A 21,672-nucleotide genomic window follows, 5' to 3' on the forward strand; every position below is an offset into this window, starting at 1 on the left:
CACTGAATGAGACAGACCGTACACAGGAGACTGAAGTCGTTGAAACAAGTTGTTTATGTAAAAAAATTAGACCAGTCACAAAATAGTGACATCACCATACTTAATGTACAATATATCATCTCCATTAACAAACATCTCATGACAGATTCACAATATCTACATTCAGAGCATGATCCTTCTGAAGGGAATAAGTTATCTCTATACAGTGATCTCTGGCTCATCAAACTGAGAAACATTTGTTGCATTTATGAAAACACACAAAGAGTTGGACCATGAGAACATGAAAGGAGGACAGTTCACACACAGTCAGGAAAGCTGGTGGCAGAAAAGGTTTCCAAAGACAGGATGGAAATAAATAGCTTGAAAACACAAGAAAAGGAAAGAGAAGGAGGAAATTTGAGGATGAATACATATGGGTGTTTCTTAATAAACACAGAAATGGGAAAAAAGGAAAACATTCATGCTAAGCAAGACACACATTTATTTTCCATTTTTTCTATAACTTTTGAAAAATGAATATAAAGAATAAATTAGTGCAGATTAATGTAAAGACGGTTGCCATCCGTATGATATGGTTCACATTTCTCCTTGAACAGAAATAGATGCATTCAGTGAGATCAGTCCTGCTGGCTCCTTCATACATCTACATGAACATGAACCTAACTGGACAAATCTGAGACTAGAAGAAAGCCACATTTCTAAACTGTGATGTTAACTTGTTGTGTAAAGCTGTTCAATATCAGATAACAACAGTTATCTACAAATGACGTGCCACAGTCCTAACATGTAGTGCTTGTGTGTGATAAAAATGGAAAAATATAGCTTTCTCTGCAAAATTCATAAGAGTACTGATGTTGGCAACACAGCACAGATACAGCAACATGATGCTAGCATTCTGGAGGGCTGTTCCACGACAGAGGAAGTACTGAAGAGCTCAGGGTTTGATGTCTGAAAAGTTTGTGTAGGCTTCACTGCAGCTGGATGATGTGCTGAGGTTACCGGAGCCACTGCCTTCTATTGGAAACCCACACACACAGACAGAAAATTACTCTCAGTTGTAGCAGATGTGTGTTGAATTGCTTTATTTTGGACTGTTTCTTTGAATACCTGAGCTGGTCAGAGACTGGCAAGACTTGGACTTTCCAATAAGGGTGACAAGATTAGCAGCAGCAACCCAGCCCTCCTTCGATGTGTTTAAATTACGCACAAACCTAGAGGGAAGCCCAGCATTAGCAACAATAGTTACAGAAAATACACTGAACTGAATGCCCTCATATGTAAGAGCATCTCTTTCATTCTGTATTACCATTTATATTAAAAATAAGTACAAAAAAAATGTATTAGTAAAATAATAATCTGGATATAAAACAGCTTTTAGTCATTTAATGAAAGTTGTAAGCCCAAACACTGACACTTAGGTGAGTTGAATCCTATCAAATACAAATTCTACTTACAAGAGTTTATACAGGTTATGTTTCTTAACATGGACATGATCTCTGCACCACTAAAGATGTCAGATGAAATACTGATACACTGCACAAAACGCTCCACAGTTATAGTTTATTTTACGAGAACATGTTTTTTCATTTATAAAAAATACATGCTGCGGTATTAAAGCAATGGTGTATTAAAGAAGCTTGAAAGCAAAAACTTAATCTATACCTGAAAGCTATTAAACAGTTTTTCTACCTTTCTCCTGGTTCAGATGCTGATAAGAAAAAAAAACAAAAAACTGCTGCAGGCAATTAACAGGTAAAACCATGGAGATGATTTCATTAAAGGCATAACCAACTTATAAGAAAATAACTCAAATGTTTTTTTTTTTTTTACTTTACAGGTGATAAATACGCCAGCAGAATGAGGACTGATTATTTCATCCACTGTTTGCAAGTTCTACTTGCTAAATAAATTCTTCAGATTGTGTAGTATTGCAAAAAGTGAGAAAACACCTTTTAATTATTTTCACCTTTCAAATTTGAAAAGAAAGAGCAAAAACCTGAAGAGGTTTACCACAGAACTCAGGTCATGATGCTGCTGTAATGAGGGATTTTCTGCCTCTCAGAGAACAGAAAGGTTGTATTCTCACCACTGTCCATCACCTTCCTCCTTCACCAGCTGAACCATGTCTCCACTCTTCACTGAGAATTCTTGCTCGCCTTCTTTTTCGTAGTCAGCCGTCACAGTGTATTTCCCAGCACACTGCAGACAATGCATAAGCATATGAAAAGAAATAGCCACCCTTAAAGCTCAGGATTTACTACAACTAAGCTGATTAAAAGCTGGTCAATACTGTAATGCAAACAGCCAATTTGTTGTGTTCTGCAAGACATAAAAACAACAAAGCAAAATAATCCACGCTATAGCCCGAATAATGTGATTGCAACAAAACTCACCAGCTTCTTGATGTTTTCATCCTCTGGGTCAGAGTTAAGAGGATCCTCAGCACTGGAATAACCTTCATGTTCCTCAGAGGCATCCAGCGACAGGGAGGCCTTATTCCAGCCTGACAACAGAGACAACGGCAGGTGTTAACTTTACAGCGGCTGACAGGCTTTAGTGTGAACGGCAGTGAGAGATCGACAGGTGTAAGGGGGAGACAGAGGACAAACTACTTTTAAGAGTGCTACTAAACCCAGGAATCCTGACAACTTAATCAGTTCCAAAACAATGACCACAAAATGTGAAGATAGTGAAGACTTGCATGCATCTCTACATTTCTTACAAAGTTATAAAACAAAGAGGCAGGCAAGTATTCTTTTAGGTGAGTGGCTAATTCAACTGGAAAGGAAAAGAGTCTCCCAGTGAAAGGTTTGCTCGGTAGTGAAACAGTGGGCCGGCATGGTAGGCATTATAGAGCCATTTTTAGTATACCTCTCCATTTATTCTGTAAGAGACTAGAGGTGCTGAACCACCTGGCTCTGGTCAGGTGGAGGGGAGGAGGACCTGCATCTGAGGGACATGAGGCACAGCTGGTAACTCACCCAACAGCAGCTACAGCCAGCTTTGTTATTTTTTTTAGAGCATGGGTGTAATCAAGAATCACATGTTTATGGCCAATCAGACAAAAAGAGTGGATAAACAGACTACCTTTAAAGCCAAACGGAGTGGGATCACTCTGCCGTTTTGTCTTCTGATCTGGGCTGGTGGGAGATCCTGCCATCAAACCAGAAAAGTAGAGACAAGTGTTGTTGTTAAGGCTTGAAAGACAACCGCAACACACATAGTCAAACGGGAAGTAAACAGCAAATTCAACTCAGACTAAACTGTGGATGGAGGAAAGACAACAGAAGTTGAACACTAATTCTAACCAATTCAATTCAATTCAACTTTATTTATATAGCGTCAAATCACGGCAATGCCATCTCAAGACGCTTTACAGACAGAGGGGAAAACATAATGAAGGCCAATTCATAATAGCCTATATAAGGAAACCAACAGATTGAGTTGAGTCCAACTCAATCTCCCATCCTGAGCAAGCACACTGGCGACAGTGGGAAGGAAAAAACTCCCTTTTAACAGGAAGGAAACGTCCCGCAGAACCCGGGTCAGGACAGGCAGCCAACCAGGAGACCAGGAAACCAGGAGAGTTTCTGCAAAAAGCAGCTCTGTGTTGCAGCACTTTTCAAATGGAAGAGCCACCTTAAAGAAATATTTGATCAGCAATTCCATTTTTTTTTTTTTTCTACAAAAGGGCAACTAGCCATCCAAAAGCTTCCCAGTGCTTTGGTTAGAGAGAACAGACACTAACACCTGATTTCCAAAATGAAAGGGGCAGTATATTCCTAAAAACTTGAAGGGCAGGGCCAAACTATGGGAGTCAGGGTTGGACAGGACTGTTTTTTGTAAAGAAAAAAAAAAGAAAAAGGGAGCATAACACAAGACTAAATATGGAGTCTAGAGCTGTGTGATACCTGGTGATGGGAAGATTATAATGGGTAATGTAAAACTTTTGTCATCAGTAGTCGTGGGTTCTGTGGACAGAAGTATGTCTTTAAAATACATTTTCCATCATATACTGAGAAAAAGGTTCTATCTGGTTTATTTAGTCTTCACAGCGTCATGGTTACGGTTATTTCTTGACAGAATTTCATCAAGAGGATGGCTAAGACAAAAACTTGACTCATTTCATTTACTTCTGAAAATACATTACTTAATGGCTAAAAAACAAAAACAAAAAATAAACGTGACCTCCTCTAAACTGTCATGTTTTCTTATTTTACAGTAATATGACATGTTTGTAAAGAAAATGACAATGGCCTGCAGTTACCTTTCTGAGCTTTGAGGTTACTGAATCCCTGTAAAGTAAATCGTTTTTTAGCCACAGCAGCTCTGTCTGAGGTCGGGCTTGTCACAACCTCATCTGACCCCAAGGAAAAGCAGGAATATGGGACAGACAGACAGAAAGATGGATGGAAGGAAGGAAGACGGTAAGTTAAGCAAGGGAGACAATATTCAAAGTGGGTTGGAGTCTTTTCAACGCATAAGGTTAAAATATTATCTAACCATAAGAAGAGGGGAATCCAAGAGGTATAAGGTGTTTGCACAACACATACACTCCAAAAGGAACAGACTGATTTAATAATATTTAAAAAAAAAAAAAAAGAAAAAGAAAGTTACAGACAGGTCTAGCTCCCATGGTGTTCGTTCTCACCTTTTCCTGTGAGCTTTGGTGAAGATGAGACATCAAGGCTACAGGACTCAGCTTTCTTCTCCTCCCCCTTCTTAAAGCTCTTCTGACTGGACTTAAAGGGGCTGTGGGAGGACAGAGAGGAGCATGTAAAGCTTCATCAACCTTTCAGATCCAGAGTTTTTCTACTGGCTGCTTCGCAATGTGCATGTCCTCCCGGGTGACACAAACCCTGACTCAGGAAAGGAAAGTTGTGCTGTAGAAGTCGCCATTTTACACTGTCAAAAAATGACCAAAAATAACTGACCAAAAATAACTAAATTAATCTTTTTTTGTTGTGTTTTTTTTTTTTTTCCTATACAAAGATTGAGAGAACTTCATCATTGTATCAGCATTAACTGGAGTTTTGAGTTTACCCCTCTTTTCCAGAGCAGGTTAGATGCTAAGTTTATTGTGCACAGTTTTGTTGTGTAATAAGCTGGTGGCCTAGAAAAACGGGCAGAGAAAATCACTTACCACACTGCCCAAAAAAAAAACAGCTGGAGAATAAATGAGATTGGGATCCAGACGTACCTGAGATTTACTGTCCCACTGGGTGGAAACTGGAAAACCTGATCTGGTGCTCTCTGCTGGCTGGCTTCTGAAACACATCCACATCAAAGCAACCATGCCAGAACATGTGCAGCAACAGCACTCTCATCAGAATTTCAAAAAAGGTTTTTGTCTATTTCTGATTTAATATGAAATTTAAATTTCAATACTGAATTTATAAAGGATTTTTATTTTCTCCGTACCTCTGCAGGCCTCCAGCTGCGTTGTGAGAACCTTCCTGATCTCATTGACCCAGGTGGTTTTTACTTCAGCTGTCGGTGCCTGCATCAAAAATGCAAAAAAATGTTCAAGTCCCTTCATTTCAACTGTAAAATGTTCATTACTGTGGAAACTTATTTCTTTGCAATCATTTACCTGAACAATATAGACCTCCTCTCTGGAGTTGGACCAGATTTCAAACTTTTTGTTGTCTCCTTTCGCGTTCTCAGTAATACCCACTGCATTCATCTGTCCAAAAAATTAAGCAGATGATTATTATATGATCAATAAAAACAGATGTGAGACAAATTCAACATTACTAATGTGCAAAGAGTGACTCACGCTGAGAGACTGTTTGAAGCTGTATGAGGGGGCTTTCTCATAGCCCTCCCCATTCTCCTCCCTCTTCTTGCAGAACAGCAGGGCTTTCTCATGGAGGAAGAGATGTCTCTGCATGGGCTTGAAACGAGCCAGATCCTTAACCTTGGCGTGTCCTTTTTTGTGCTCCGTCCACACGCTGAAGGACCCTTGCATCAGCAGCTTACCCAGCTCACTGAGATTGCCCTGAGAAAGAAAAGCGTGGAAGAGAAAAGTTCCTGCATGAAGGAATGATTAACAACAAAGCAAGCACATCTAAAATGGTCCATGGAAACCATAACTTTACATTTAACTTTTTTTGTTTTACTTTAAACACCAGTATCATTTAGACTGCCTGAATACTAAAGACAGTATGTCAATAATGTGCTTCTGCATGTACTTGTTAGTTGCAGGCAAATATAGACAATTACTTCCCTTTGAAGGACATCTTCCTTATTATTACCTCCTTCAGGTTATGTGTTTGCTCCTGTTTATCGGCCTGTCTGTTAGCAACTTCATGCAAAAACCACAGGGCAGATTTATGTAATTTTTTTCAGAGAATGGCTCCTGGTCTAACTTTCCATTCCATTACATTTTGGGGGAAATATGGAAGAATTGTGGACAGAAATTTTTAAAAAGCTTTGAGTGGAATGGGTGGAAATGAGCTGCTTGGTGGAGGTCTGCACTCCCCAAGCACTTTTCTAGATTCAAAAGACAGGACTATGAATCTGTTCTAATGTAATGTTAACAACAGAAACAGTAAGGTTTAACTGGATATAGATGTTGCATTTGCACACTAACAAGAATAAATCAAAAATATATTTAAACAAACAGCTTTAAGAAATTAATGGCCTAAGATTTTTCAGCCCTGGGTCTGTATTTCCACTGATGTCTGAGGTCCAGGGATAGATTAAGCAAATGAAGTCTGGTGAAAATCGCCATAACCCATCTGCACTTTCCTGAGTGTCCAGAGACTCCAGGAAAACATGGAAGACTATTTCTGCTCTATTCACACAAAAGCTGACCATGTTATACATTTAGGTGTAGGTATGGGTTTTATATGTGTCATTTAACACAACCACAACACGAAAATATGAGAATATCATTTTAATGCTTTGTCTTAGTGGCTTTCTTGGGAGAATTAAAGTGATTGCCGTGCTGTGTTTTATCATCTATCTTCCAGTCTGAAGCAGAAACATGAGGGAACACACATCCCTTCCAATCGATGCAATCTGTTGGTTTCCCTTATCTAGGCTGTTTATTATGAACTGGCTTGAACTGATGTGTCTGTAAAGTGCCCTGAGATTACATTGTTGTGGCACCATACAAACAGAGTTGTGTTGACTTTTCTTCAAATCTGTTAGTTTTTACAATTTGGGTGTGCCTTATTTGCACCTTACAGCATGATTGTTGTGCAACAGTAAGTTAGAAGTTTATGCATTACACTATTTTTTTTAAATGATCCCTCATTTTCTACAAACTATGAAAATGATGCATAAACACATTTTTACACATTTTTCACATATTTCTGGGATTTTAGCACCTTCATTAACACCTCTTTGGATCATGTTGGCCTAAATCTTGCATTTGCACAGTAAGCATATTATTACAATAAACATTTCAAGAAAGTGATGTCACCAGATAGATGGACATTTATACAAACATTAATTTGAATATACACATGCTTTCAATCTTGTTTATGATGTAAACAGCCCAAAGAACTGTACCATATGTTGCCACTCTTTATGACAAACATAGTACCATTAATCCAAAATAATAAAGTAAAAATATATCCCTTGAGTTGCTTTAAAATGCTACATTTACTCTGTACTTAGATTGGTAAGCCTGGGCCTGTTTTCAAACTTACCTCATATCCTGTAATTGCAATGAGGTGCATGGAGTCATTGACAGCCTTGAGAATGCCCAAGATGGAGGTCAACGCTTCCTGCAGATCTTCAGCTCCATCACAACTTTTACTGTACTTCAGCATTTCCTGCAGGCAGAAACAAACAAGCAACTCAATAGTAACAACACATAGATCCCAGTAGAAAGAGTTCAGTTGATGTACAGCCAACAGTTTCATTTATACCTTCAGGAGCAGCTGATATTTGGTAATCCTTTGGACTGGCTTCAGCAGATAAGAGTCTAAGCCCAGCTTATGTTCCAGCTTTTTCTGACACTCCTGATAAAATTGGATGTTAAAACATTAAAGAGAATGAAATAAAACTTGAAGTTGAAACAATGTGCTAACTATTTGTTCATTTGGAAGCAGGTGAGTTCACCTGGAAGAAGGCGCAGTCTGAACACTGCCTCCAAAGGCTTTCGGAGCGAGGTTTGTTGTGACAGTACTTCTCATAGATCTGCAGGTCTGTCATCTGACGAGGGCAGGAAAAATAATTAGTACCTAAGAAAGCTGCTTGTTTCAGTCTTTGCCATCCGCTTTATGACTCACCCGCTCTATAAAGCACCTTCCAACCAGCTCTGGGCAGTCGGTGTACTGTTCCAACTCCCTCAAAAATGTTCTGAAGGAAACAAAAAGAAATAATTTTATGGTTCAGAGTTGAGATAAAACCAGAATAATTGAGCTGTACATTCAAATGTCATGTTATGGTGCAAATTTAATCAATGACAGCCAGATGGCGCTCAGTCACCTTTTGTGAAAGTGGTAAATTTCTGGCATGTTCCCAAACAGAACCTCTTTTTTGTTCTGCAAAGGTGCTGGGATGAGGTGTAACATCGCTGGATTATCCATCTCAGAGGCATATCCCTGCAATGACAACACAAATATAGCAAGACATCCCTGGCACAGGTAAAAAGCGGAGCCTAGAAAACCTTCTGGGGAAGGAATAAACACCTGCAGCACACAGAGCAGCTCCTCCACGTAGGCTCTTTCAGTTTCCAGCAGCTCATTCATGACATGTCTGCAGAAAGAACAGATAAAAACAGAGAGATCAAACGGGGGATTCAGTGTACTCAGTAAAGGTATAAACGCAACGCTGGAGATAACGAGATAACCGTTTTCACACAGTCCATCTGCTGTGTAATTTGATTACAGATGAAAGAGTTGCTGCTGATCCCTCACCGCCTGAGCACTGCCAGGTTCTCCTCCTCCTCAGACAGAGATGCATGTCTGCTGTTACCATCTCCGTTCTGCAGTTGCCCGTTGTCCTGCAGGTGGAAAAAGGAAAAGAAGTGTGATCGCTTTTATGAGTCATAGACATTTTTAAATTTAAGAAAAAAAGGTGTGTGACAGCATGCAGACATAAACAAAAATAGGAAACTTACTTTTTCACAGCTGTTGTTGGAGTCAGAGCAATTTTTCTCCTGTTTTGATCTGTGTGCTATGAAAGACAAAGATAGTTACTAAAATCTATTTCCTTACGGTTAAACATGATCACCTATGCACGTTTTAGCTGACACTCAGCTTTTCATGTTATCTGACCTAATAAACAATTTTTTAACAAAATCACAAATTAATCAATGTTTTTTTTTTTTTTTTTTTAATAATGGATAATGCATCGTTTTATTTAACTAAAATTAACAAAATATTCCCATTGCTATCATGAATTTACATGCAATATGGTGAATCTGGAATGTTATTTTTTATACAGGTAAACATTTTAATATAATATTTAATAGCCTGACCTATAAAATGCTTTCTACTAAAACTTTACAATAGTTTTACAACTAAAACCAAATCTCAGAATGTGTGAGAAGGATTTTGTTATATTGACTAATAATTCTAAAACTGCTCAACTTTCACAAATAAAAAACAGATGTCAGCAATTATAATAAATGTATATTCAGAACATAAAGGTTTAGAAAGAGTGCACCCAAGAAAACTTTCTTCAAGCATATATTAGGATTATTTTCTTAAACTTTCTATCTTTCCTAAAATGGAAATGTGATTCAATCATCATGTGAATTCTGCATAAAAAGTTGGGAAATTATACTGGTAATACATGCAGTTTAAACAGTATTTAATACCAAAGAATTATGAGCACATGCATCTCAAAAGTGCCTAAGAGAGGACTCACCTGGTGAGCTGAGAGGCGATTTGATGAAGGCTTCAGGTCTTGGGGCTACTGGCTGCACAGGCCTGGTTTGTTTGGCTGCTAGCTTCTTGAGACTGACCCTCCTCTTGTCAAACATCTCCTGCATGGAGACCTGCTTCTGGTAAACCTTCTCCACTTGGTCCTACCAGACAAGAAGCCATCAGTAGAGTGTTTTCAATAACTCAAGCTTGTTTAACCATTTCATGTTTAGTGTCGTTATCCTCAATACAGCAGTAACACTTTAATATGAGACATAACGCCATTTTGATGTCAGACACATGACAACAATCTAGTCATATGGCAGCTGCACATTTCTGTTTACCATAACTGCATCAAGTTATTACAATCCATTTGAGAGCAGTAGAGTGAAGTTTAAATGCAACACGTGTTCTTCTCATATGCTGGTTTACTTACCCTGAGCTGCTGGTTCAGCACAGACTCATACTCCTTCCAGATGCTGCTGAGGTCAGTCAGTTGGTTCTGGCCTGCATTGTCCAGGTAACGCTCCAGCTCCTGCAGAGCCAACTCTGCTCCTTCATGAGACTGACACTTGTCTACTGGCTGAGATGCCAGCAGATAAATGCCATCATCGACCCATCTGGATGCCTGAGGAATAGAGCAGCAGAAGAGGATAGTTTAAATGTATGACCAACAAGACAAGACAGTTACGATGGAGGCATTTGTGCGCGTTGAGTTATCACCCTCTCCAGTCGGTGGTGCAGCTCCTTGGCTTTGAGCAGGTGGTCCTTTTTGGATCTCAGATTGCTGCTCACATTCTCACTGATTTCTCTCAGTTCGCTGCATTTAGGCTGAATGGAGTCTTCGGCATAGTGAGAGCTCTGAATAAATTCATCCCCCTCACGACACAAGGCCAACGCTCTGTCCAGAATCTCCTGAGGACCCAAGTGAATAGAAAGTTTAGTTATCTAGGATATACATTTTTAACAAATTATAAACACAAGAGTTAACTCTAAGTCTTGTTTTTTTTTCAACATTGTTTTTAATTTATTTTACCACAAAACGACTGATACAGTACAGTGCTGAAAAATTAAACCACAATTTCAATACAAACCAAAAGTTTTCCTATTTAACCCACTAATTAAACATAGAAAAGTTATCCAACAACAATCAAAGCTGAGAATTCAACTAAACCATTTATTAAAGTATTATTTACCATGCAATGTGTAGACAAAGCCTTAATTATAGGGGTCAGGTGTGACTTACACAGACTCTGTCCTCATAGGTGGTGAGTTCAGAGAAGATATGGTCAGCATGGGCTGGGCTGATCCCAACTTCAGAGAAGGTTGCAAGTTTCTCAGACACCTGATCCAGCAGAGCCCTAACCTGCAGAAGAGACATCACATTCAGTTTTAAAGTTTAAAAGGGATCATGTTGACTGGAGTGTCGTAAGCATAGACTGTGGTCGTAAGTTATGTCAGTGCTGTTAACTGACTCCAGCTCACCTCTTTGTAGTTATGCTCAAAGTGGCGCAGTTGGAGACACTGGTCCAGTTTGGTCTGATGCCTCACCCAGAACTCATCGAAAGCCCTTTCCGTCTCATCCAGCTGAGACAGCAGCCTGACGATACAGGCAAATGAGAATATAAAAAGCAGATGACGGAGAAATGAATGAAGCTGGAAATTGCATGGGGATGCTGATGGTGGTATTTTAAATGTTATGTTCTTCCCTGCTTGCATGTGTACATGTTATGCAGGTCTAATGCTTGTTGACAGCACATGCTGCCTTGGCAACTAGAATTTGCAGCATAGACAGGAGAGACAGACAGACAAGACCAAAGCAATTGTCTAGTTTTATTCTCATTTCATCTTCACATCACTACTGTTTGTGCTCATTACTAATTTTCATTGGACAATAATTTCTTTGATTTTTCAAAATGTACTTATATTATGTTTTTATTTAGTTTGAGCTGTTTTTTAGAGGCAGTAATTTTATTGTATGTTTTATGTTACTTCTTTTCTTTTATCCACCACTTTGGTCCACCTTTGTTGTTTTATAATGTTACAAGTCAAAAATTAACACGTTAAATATTCTGTTTAAAGCAAATATCAATTTCCCAATATGAAATACTCATAGATTGACCCTGTGTGAGTGAAAAGGAAAATGTTGCAGGAGTTCATTAAACACACTTCATATAGTGGCCAGTAGGGGACAACCTCTAATAAGATTATGGTCTTGGCTACTTTTAGGCACTTTTTAATCAAGCGCGATGGTAATTTTGCATAACTTGGTCCGATAAATATATTTGACCACATGATAAAATGAGATAAATTTTCACTGGAGCTTCCTTGTAGGGTGCTACTGGCAGATCTTCACACTGTGGTGTTCCCTAATGAAGGCTAAATCATCATCCTTCTTAGGTCCTGTTTAATATCTGAGCTCTCTCCAGTCGGTAAAAACCAGTCTGGTGCTAACTGCTCTCTTACTCAATTTCTTTATTATTTTCCTTCTGTTCCTCAGATTATATCCTCCTGTAAAAATATACCTCCTATATTTCCCTAAAATTCAACATCAATTTCCTTGACAGCAGTTGAGAATGATAAATTACACCAGTCAGCTGTAAGATTAGAAGTTAGAAATTTCTTCTTAAGTAATTATATTTTACACGATAGCTTTAGCATTGACACACCAGTTTTTCCATCCTTTATGGCTCTAACCTTTGCACTGTTGCGAGGTTCTCGAGTTCATCTTGGTTCATGTTGTGGTCAGGGTCTCGCATCACCGGCTCATTGATGCTCTCCAGTAGCATGCTCCCCTGACCCAGAGCCACCAGTATGTCCTCCTATAGATATTTATAGAGATATGGGACAACATTTAAAATCCATAAAAATCCCAAATGAATTATATATTTACTATAAATAGTGGAAATAAAGCTGAAAAATATGTGTGTATATTCATGGGTTACCTTCATTTTGTCTCTCTTATTGGTGTGTGTGCTCAGCAGGATAGTTGTGGCCTGGATTTCATTTGGGAGTTCAGTTTCTGCCAGTTCAGTCCCCAATGACTGCAGGGTCTGTGCTGTTCTTTTCACCATCAATGCAAAACCCTCAATAGCCTAAAGAGATCAACACCAAACAAATTTTCAACATGCCCGCTCATCAAAATGAGAAATCACACTTTTCTCAATTCTTTTATTTTCCAGATAGATTTTACACTTTCAACATGCTGTATATAAATTACTTCTGAATTAAGGGTATTAGAACTCCATCTTCTTTGAATTGCATTAATCTTTCTTTGGTCTTGTTTATGATGATTTTATGTAAAAGAAAAAATTCTGAAATGCAAATAATTTGCTGCATGGAGAAAGAGTTATGATCAGTATTTAACAGCATGTTCATACAGTACGATGCGAGATCCACTTCTCATGGCAGTACTCCTGCGTTCCTCCAAGTTCCTGTGTCAGCTGGGTTCGATCAATGTAGGAGTGCAGTTCAGTTACAGAACTCAGCATAATCACCTGGGAAACATCCCATTACACGTGTTATTTGATCATAAATAAATATTGATCATTTATGTACAAGGTGAAGCATACAAGTGACTTATACGCACCGGCACCTTCATCTTGAACTCATCCTTGTTGAACTTGAAGAGGATGTCTGAGAGTGTGCGTTGCAGGAGGGTGGTGGGCCTTAAAACCAGAACCAGCTGGAGGTTTGCTGGGAAGGAGCCCTGAAATTTAAATACAGACTGTCACTTATGTAGCAATGCTGGCAAGGTCGTCATCGCTCTCCAAATTATACAGCAGTCTGCAGAAACAGCCAGTTCTCTCAGCTGACAGACAACGCTTCTTATAAATTATTCCTCCATTTTGTCTCCTATTTGAAAATTTGCACTCAAACACAGGAAGGAGATTGAGTACAAAAATCCAAGAGTGACATCAGTCTATGTCCCTGAAATGCTTTGGCATGAATAATAAGACAGGAAGACTCCTCATGTGTGCATGCACATGAATCACTATCTGTCTCTACTGAACTGGCACTGTCATGTCTAATTTTTGATGCATTCATTAATCTACATTTCTTTTTTTCTCTGATGAATATGTCTTTCACTCTGCTCCTGGTAAAATTAAAAAATGGCCTTGACCATTTTGGTGTATTACAGAATAAAAAGCTACATTAAGCCAAAATAATTCACAAAGCAAAACTGTTGAGCTACATCTTCACTAAACATTGACATAAATCTTCATATTTATGAAGGTGTGTTTCTGCCACATGCTCAGCTTGGCTTAAAAAAAATGAATAAAGTGCCAATTAACATGTCTCAACTGACACCCACTGACAGACTGCTGTGGATGCAATTGGATGATGGTCGAGAGGAGACTCTTGCCTCCCTTCCTGAAGCAGTATTATTGTTAATGTAGCTTTAATTAGCTGATGATCTTAATGGATGGTTTCCCTGACTAGTCCTCCAACCCGAATGAGTTGAGGAATACTGGTGGTATTTACATTGTTAATATAGAGCCCCTGGGAAAGGCCCTGTTAATGGCATTAATATATCAACTCAGTGCTTGTCCTTGCTGACCTGCTGGGAGACAGAAGATAACTGTACTGAAAACAGTCATTCCCCATCTGGATGGATGAAAGCTACAATATGTGGAAGATGCAGATGTTTTTAATCATGGTAGTGGGCGTACAACAAAAGAGGAGCTAGAGACGGTGTATGCATGATTAATGAATCAGGCAACATTCTGCACTAACATCTGAACAAGCCAATAGATCTTAAATATTTTTTTTAACAACAGATTTTTAAGGTGAAACGATATACTAATGTATAAAGAGATACCTTTTATGATGGGAAGATTTTGCTGCGTTACATTCTACATGTACTTTATAATTGTATATAAAGCCTATACGTATATATATACTTAATAGATTCTATTTATAATAAAACTATAGAATACATCAAGTCTTGCCCTCTTACAATAATTCAGCTTCTACCCATTCATCCATGCTGCTTGGATCTGGCTGTCATAGTCATGGTCTACTTGTTCTTTGTGAATGGCAGACAGACAGATGAACACTATGACTGGAGAGTTCATTAAAACCAGCGTCTAAACGCTTTCTATCTTTTCCAACTCAGCTTTGCACTGCTACCTGCAGCTTTCATTGAAAGCAGAATGACCCACAGTGATGCCCACAACCAAAACTATTTAAATAATCATATTTAGACATATAAAAGTACCTAAAGAGCTAGTAGAAACAACTGATTTACACAGACTGAGACATTATAATATGGACTGACTGACTGAAGAGGCTGACTACTACAAAAAGCTTTAATTGTATATTTAGTAGGCTGGCTGAATCACTCCAACCAGGACATTATTGCAAGGTTGACTGAATGCCCCCTATTAATGCCTGTCAACCTGTAAAAGTCTGCTTGGAAGGATTAATAAAACTTAATCTAATTTTAAATGACTGAGTAGGTCTTCAGTGTGTCTGGAGAAGGTTGGTGCAATAAAAAATAATAAATAAATAATAAATAAATAAAAGCTCTAATTCTACCACCAAGACATTTAATTCTTTGGTAAATTTGTAACTAAACTTAGTTTTTTATTTATCATGGATCTGCCTTTGTAGTTTATGGCTGATTTGTGAGAATCTGCTAAACACAAAACAAAGACACAAGTTGACATAAAAACCCTCCTTCACCAATATTTTAATCTTTTACAGAACATCTGCAACACGAGCAACAACAATGTCTCCGTAATAAAAGCCAAAGCACATTAAGAAACAGTAGCAAAGTTTGTTTCTATTCAAGCATGGAGCTGATGTGTTTTAGTTTTACTGAAAAAAGAAATGCTGTAAGAGGGTGACACCCTCACCCCTCCCTGCTCCATGGAGCAATACCAAAACTATGCAAAAGGTACAGAAACATAAACATAAATATGAAGAAAATGTGAATATGTTGCAAACAGCCTACATCATGTTTCATTTAACTTGCAGAAGCATTTAAAAGCTTCTTACACTTTAGAAAGGTGGCAAATAGAACAAAGACTACAAATAGGTTAGCAGGCTGTCTCCTGAAACAATGCAGGAGTCCTTCATTGTCCTTGCAAGGGAATTATCTTCTAAACCAGTTTAGTTTACTTGATCTCCAAAAGAGAGGCCATTATCAAGCTGAAACAGATGAATGTTGGCTATTTAATGAGAATATGACTAAAAACAATCTCCTTTCTTTTCATACAGTATATTTATTTTTTTTTGCTATGGAAACACATGACAAGGTGTAAAATGATGGGAAAGCATTTCAGGGTTTATCTCCTTCCAGCCAGGCACTGGGTACTTGGAGAGATTAGTGAAAGAAGTGATATACAATAGCTGTGTTTACATGAGCAAATTAACTACAAAATTGTTCCATTTAAAAAAAAAAAAAAAATCTAATTTGAGTTATATGTGTCAACTTTATTTCTCTGGGTCTAAAGAAACTTAAAACATACTAAAAAAAAATCTTTTAAACACTTTAATAGTTTATTTTGAAAATGTTTATGATATGTGCATTCTGAAGAAATATTAAAAACAGGATATCAGATTTAATGAAAAAGAGACAAAAAAAAAATCAAAGGATAACAAAAATAAATAAATAAACAGGAACTGCTTCAGGATTGAAATGTAAATGCACACATTGCAACATTTCATAACTGACTGATCAGTCCAAGGTACTTCTGTTTGACTGACACCAAGTGGAGATGTGAATAAAAGTAATTTTTGTATTTTTCTTCAAAATCATGAATCATTTCTATAGTTCTCTGTTTACTTTACCTGATCCTTTTGTGCAGGTGCACCCACAGACTCCAAACAGTTTGTAAAATTTTACATTTTTAGGCAGGTGGCTGCTGAATGACCCCTGCAGTCTGGTGCAGCAATACAAGTTTATATCTCACAGGCCTGACTGGGATGTAGAGAGGAGAAAAGATAGGAATGCCTCACTTCATGTCTGAGGTCTAACAAACCTTTTCCTCTTATCTGTTGTGAATGAAAAGTTAGTGCCCATCAGCGCCTGGACCTCACTGAAACAGCTGACTAAATCTCTCTCTCCCTCTTTCCCTCTATAGCAAACCTTAATGAAAAAAATTCAGACAAAATGAAAGTCAAACTTACTGCAATACGAAGTAGCGTCCCCTTGACGGCAGCCCATCGGTCTTGCCTACGATCAATGACTAGGATGAAACCCACGTCTGTTGATAACAAGCTGAAACACAACATGAAGAAATATGTTCAGCACAGAACAAATAGTCATTGTGCCCACCTTTAAGGCTCAGGGGTGAAGAACGTAAGAACACAGTGAATAGTAAAGAAATCTCATCGATTTTGACATAAGTCCAAGACTGAAAAGAGTCCTGGGGAGTCCGTGTAAACAAAGGAGCCCAAAAAAAGGAGTCCTTGGTGACACAGATGGGAAACCAAATGCCTTTTCACAGCTTTGTTATTCTGCCTCTTATCTTCTTGGACAGCTGGTGCTGTCCATAATGTGAGATGCAGTGAAGTTCCTTCAGATTTCTTGGCCATCAGCCTTCAGCGCTCACTTCTCTCCCTGTGACCCGCCACTTCCCCAGCTACCCTACAGTTAAACAACAGAAGAGGGCGACTGCATCTGCTTGTCACCAGGAGACTCTCCCACACTAACCTGTACACATGGTGCACCTACAGCCCAGGTGAAAACAAACTCCTCTCTACTGTCTTGATCTGACATGGAAAAAATATAAATCCTCCAATGGTTATATAGTTTTTCCACATTTGTCATCAAACTGCACAGAAATAGTAGCAGAATAAAAAAAAAAAAAAAAAAAAAAAATCAAAACGGTCCAAGAGCAAGATCACAGCTTGCTGTGTTTAAAGCAAAAGGAGTCAGACCACAACAGATTCCAGCATCTTCAGTCCCTACCCCGCATCTTTAAAATATCCAAAGAGAGACCAGGAGCTGCTGGGATGTGAGCCAATCAAAAAATGTTTTTTAAAAAATGGGCAGCTCTAGCAGCCTGTCAGAGAGGTGTAACAGACATAGGGGGAGGAGCAAGCCCACTGTAAGCTTTCAGTTGTTTAGAAATGCCTCTCCATGCCCTCCATCACTGTTACATTTGCAATTCTAGTGGAAATCCTCCTTTAACGCTTATTCTGTTTTATTTCAGCTTTATTTTCATTTTATCTTTCCACTGTGTCTGTATTATTCTAACTCTGAAGTCTCAAATCAATTATTTTCACACTCAGGGGCTTTAAAAGCGCACACTGCTTTACATTTCAGCTGCTGAGAATAAGGAGGAGGGGTGCAGTGAACAAAAGCTTTACCTTCAAGACATTTACAACAGCCAAGAGGAGGGAGGAGGGGGGTTGCTGAACATGCAGTGCCAGAGGTTGAGAAGAAAAGCATGAAGAATTGGCCCTCTGCAGAGCCATATAACACAATGACACAAACTATAACTGCTAACTGCTCTTTGTACAACATTATTTATGTTCATTTGGACTATGGGTGTATACTAACCTTGGTATTCAATTGCCATATTTACTCTGTCATTTTTAAATATGTGGTCCTCTGTGTCTTTTACTTGTTTATTTGTTCTTTTTAATTATTTTATTTGGTATTTATTTATTTTAAATAGTTTAGCTTGTTCTTATTATCTTAATGACATTATTATTTATTTTATTTTATTCTTATTTTGTGTTATGTGACTGTTCAGCACTTTGGAGACATTTTGTTATTTAGATGTGTTTTATAAATAAAGTGGATTGGATTGGATAAAATATTCATGTTGACAAAGGCACTGAGCCTTGAAACACATTTTTTGGGGTAACTCAGTAATTATGTAAAATATAACAATATGATTTTAAAGTTATTTTTCTGATTCACTATTACATCACATTTAAAACTGACTGTCACTCTGTAAAACATAGTTGTTGAATTCTCTCTACAGCAGGGTCAGATGGAGCCTTTTCTAGCTGCCATCAGGTGAGAAGCAGGGCAAACCTGATGCAGACCACCAGTTCAACGTAGTGATAAATGAGATAGACGGCTATTCATGCTCACTCTCAGCCAGTGGTAATTTCTGAGCTATCATTTAATCCAACACACATGTTTTTGGACTGTGGGAGGAGGCTGAAGCACCTGGAGAGAACCCCTGCTGACAGGAAGAGAACAAACTACATCATATATATAAATATTTATGAAAATTTAAATTGATTATGTTGCAGCTGCACATGCTTGAGTGTCATCATAATAATTGAATTTCTCAGAGAATGTGAAAAGAAGCACTTTGAGCTGTGTGTTGAGCTGTAAAAAAGCTATGTCTGTTAGCACTGTAGTGATTAAAGAAATTTGCTGCATGAATGCAGATGCAGACTAAGCAACACACAATCTGCTGCACCCTCATCTCTTTTATGGTGCTAGCAGGAAAAAAAAGAGTGTAAATCCACACAATAAAATGCACCCAATTTCAGACCAAATATCTAAATGTCTTTTGATAGCAAAAAACAGTCAAAACAATCCTTGTGTGCATTCGCTTGTAAAGCCAAGAAATATTAAAAAGTTATGATAAAGTGATTAAAAGGACAAAATCTGCATTTCCTAAAAGTGTTAGATGAGTATTTGGAATACTGTACAATATGTATATATATATATATATATATATATATATATATATATATATATATATATATATATACATACACACTATTCACAAAAAGTTAGGGATATTCAGCTTTTGGGTGAAATTTCACAACAAGCCTAAAATGCATTCAAACCTGTACAGGTGAACTTAATGTGATCTTCTCTAAGCTTTTAAATGCACATGTCCAACTGTTAAATGTTTCAATAAATTTTGCACAAGTTGCTGTTCTCTAACAAGGAGCTTAACGGCAAAAATCACGGCAGGTGTGTGATCCTTGAATTGACCAATAAATGTCCTGGTTCAATTAGAGCTTTTGTTTAAACAGCTGTCCTCATCATGCTGTTCACATTTTGACATCATGAGACCAAGACGACACCTAACAATGGAACAACAGTCCCTTGCCATTGCGATGCTTCAAACAGGACGTTCTCAGACAGAAGTGGCCACTGAGCTTGGAGTGTCACAGAGTGTCATCAGCAGGTTGCAACAGAGATATGGAGAGACTGGAAGAGTCACAGAAAGGCCTAGAAGTGGACGTCCTTTGGCCACATCCCGTGCTGATGACCGCTACATTGTGAGCACTGCCCTGAGAAACCAGATGATGAATGCCACTCAACTCCAGGCACGTTTAAGAGAGGTGAGAGGCACCCAAGTGTCACGTCAGACCATTCGAAACCGTTTCCATCAGCGTGGTCTGCGTGCTAGACGACCTGCACGGGTACCTGACCACACCACCAGGCACAGGCATCATCGTCTTGCATGGGCCAGGGAGCATTTACGCTGGACCAGGAACCAGTGGGCCTCAGTGCTGTTCTCTGATGAAAGTCGATTCACACTGAGCAGAAATGATGGCCGGCAACGATGTTGGAGACGTCAGGGAGAGCGCTATGCATCAGCCACTGTTGTCACCAGGCGAGCTTTAGGTGGTGGCGGTGTTACAGTGTGGGCAGGGGTGTCCACTTGGTACAGAACTGCCCTACACTTTGTGAATGGTACAGTGACAAGCCCATACTACCTGAATAACATCATTAATCCAGTGATTGTGCCCCTACATGAACAGCACAGGCCTAATTTCATCTTCATGGACGACAATGCTCCTGCTCATCGAGGCTGCATCATCAGGGAACGGCTGTTGGAGACTGGTGTACCTCAAATGGAATGGCCTGCACTCTCTCCAGACCTGAATCCCATTGAAAACCTGTGGGATCAGCTGAGCTGTCGTGTAGAGGCTCGAAACCCTGCACCCCAGAACCTCAATGACCTGAGGGCTGCCCTTCAAGAAGAGTGGGATGCCATGCCTCAGCAGGCAATAAGTTGCCTTGTGAACAGCATGAGACGTCGTTGTCAAGCTGTAATTGATGCTCAAGGGCACATGACGAGATATTGAGACGTTCACATTTTTTGTTGTGGTGTAACTACCATTGTTGTTACCTTTTGTGTTGAATGAATTTTTTGAGATGAGGAAATCAGTAGTGCATCCTTCTACTTAAATGTCTTACTTTTATGATATTATATCACTGTTGCATGAACATATTGCATTTTCCATAAATTTCACCTGAAAGCCAAATATCCCTAACTTTTTGTGAGTAGTGTATGTATATAAAAAAACAATAAAGTAAAAACGGGTTAGGCCCTATGATGGACTGGCGAGCTGTCCAGGGTGTACCCTGCCTTTCACCCAGAAGACTGCTGGGATAGGCTCCAGCTTCACCACGACCCTTCATTGGACTAAGTAGTTAGGATAATGAATGAATGAAGAGCGGGTTAGCCCATTTTTAAAAAAGTTACTTCATTAATACTAGACCAATGCTTGAAAAACTGCATAACTATGTCAGTTGTCAAGTCTGGTGAACACATTGTTTTCAGTAAATACACACACTAGTATAGTTTCAATCCAAAAAGTGAATTTCTTAACATATAATATGCCACTTAAATACTCACCTTTAATTACATCCTAAGCAATTTGGATTTCAAAATCACTCTATTGCATTGCCTATTATTATTATTATTATTATTATTATTATTATTATTATTATTATTATTATTATTATTTTATAACAACTCTAAGTTGGGTAAAGGAGGTGCAGTAGGTGTAGACAAAAGTTAAGGTTGTTGACATATCTTGTGGTTGTATGCTGTTCGAGATGTACTATGTAACTTTCTGACCACAAAACTATGCTTTTCTGAGACACTTGATAGCACAGTGA

The 21,672-nt window shown here is 38.6% G+C and overlaps 1 protein-coding gene across 1 annotated transcript in view; it reads right to left on the bottom strand.

Annotated features, from left to right (window-relative positions):
• Window positions 1-901: 901 nt before the first annotated feature.
• Window positions 902-21,672, bottom strand: part of mcf2lb (mcf.2 cell line derived transforming sequence-like b) — a gene marked incomplete at its 5' end in the record, with an annotated part of 35,262 nt that continues 14,491 nt past the window's right edge. Inside the window, 31 exons of the mRNA XM_079254123.1 lie at window positions 902-1,014; window positions 1,108-1,211; window positions 2,087-2,199; window positions 2,394-2,503; window positions 2,872-2,949; window positions 3,088-3,153; window positions 3,912-3,971; window positions 4,268-4,360; window positions 4,652-4,752; window positions 5,201-5,267; window positions 5,422-5,500; window positions 5,594-5,686; window positions 5,780-6,001; window positions 7,662-7,787; window positions 7,884-7,976; window positions 8,077-8,169; window positions 8,247-8,316; window positions 8,446-8,561; window positions 8,649-8,715; window positions 8,877-8,962; window positions 9,080-9,135; window positions 9,832-9,991; window positions 10,264-10,455; window positions 10,551-10,742; window positions 11,074-11,193; window positions 11,313-11,427; window positions 12,525-12,649; window positions 12,773-12,922; window positions 13,208-13,324; window positions 13,417-13,536; window positions 16,965-17,055. Coding sequence (XP_079110249.1) covers window positions 935-1,014; window positions 1,108-1,211; window positions 2,087-2,199; window positions 2,394-2,503; window positions 2,872-2,949; window positions 3,088-3,153; window positions 3,912-3,971; window positions 4,268-4,360; window positions 4,652-4,752; window positions 5,201-5,267; window positions 5,422-5,500; window positions 5,594-5,686; window positions 5,780-6,001; window positions 7,662-7,787; window positions 7,884-7,976; window positions 8,077-8,169; window positions 8,247-8,316; window positions 8,446-8,561; window positions 8,649-8,715; window positions 8,877-8,962; window positions 9,080-9,135; window positions 9,832-9,991; window positions 10,264-10,455; window positions 10,551-10,742; window positions 11,074-11,193; window positions 11,313-11,427; window positions 12,525-12,649; window positions 12,773-12,922; window positions 13,208-13,324; window positions 13,417-13,536; window positions 16,965-17,055 — 3,355 coding nt within the window. The 3' untranslated portion in view covers window positions 902-934. The remainder of the gene's footprint in view (window positions 1,015-1,107; window positions 1,212-2,086; window positions 2,200-2,393; window positions 2,504-2,871; window positions 2,950-3,087; window positions 3,154-3,911; window positions 3,972-4,267; window positions 4,361-4,651; window positions 4,753-5,200; window positions 5,268-5,421; window positions 5,501-5,593; window positions 5,687-5,779; window positions 6,002-7,661; window positions 7,788-7,883; window positions 7,977-8,076; window positions 8,170-8,246; window positions 8,317-8,445; window positions 8,562-8,648; window positions 8,716-8,876; window positions 8,963-9,079; window positions 9,136-9,831; window positions 9,992-10,263; window positions 10,456-10,550; window positions 10,743-11,073; window positions 11,194-11,312; window positions 11,428-12,524; window positions 12,650-12,772; window positions 12,923-13,207; window positions 13,325-13,416; window positions 13,537-16,964; window positions 17,056-21,672) is intronic.

This window comes from Telmatherina bonti (genome assembly GCF_933228915.1).
Source record: "Telmatherina bonti genome assembly, chromosome: 15".
Taxonomy (NCBI): Eukaryota; Metazoa; Chordata; class Actinopteri; order Atheriniformes; family Telmatherinidae; genus Telmatherina; species Telmatherina bonti.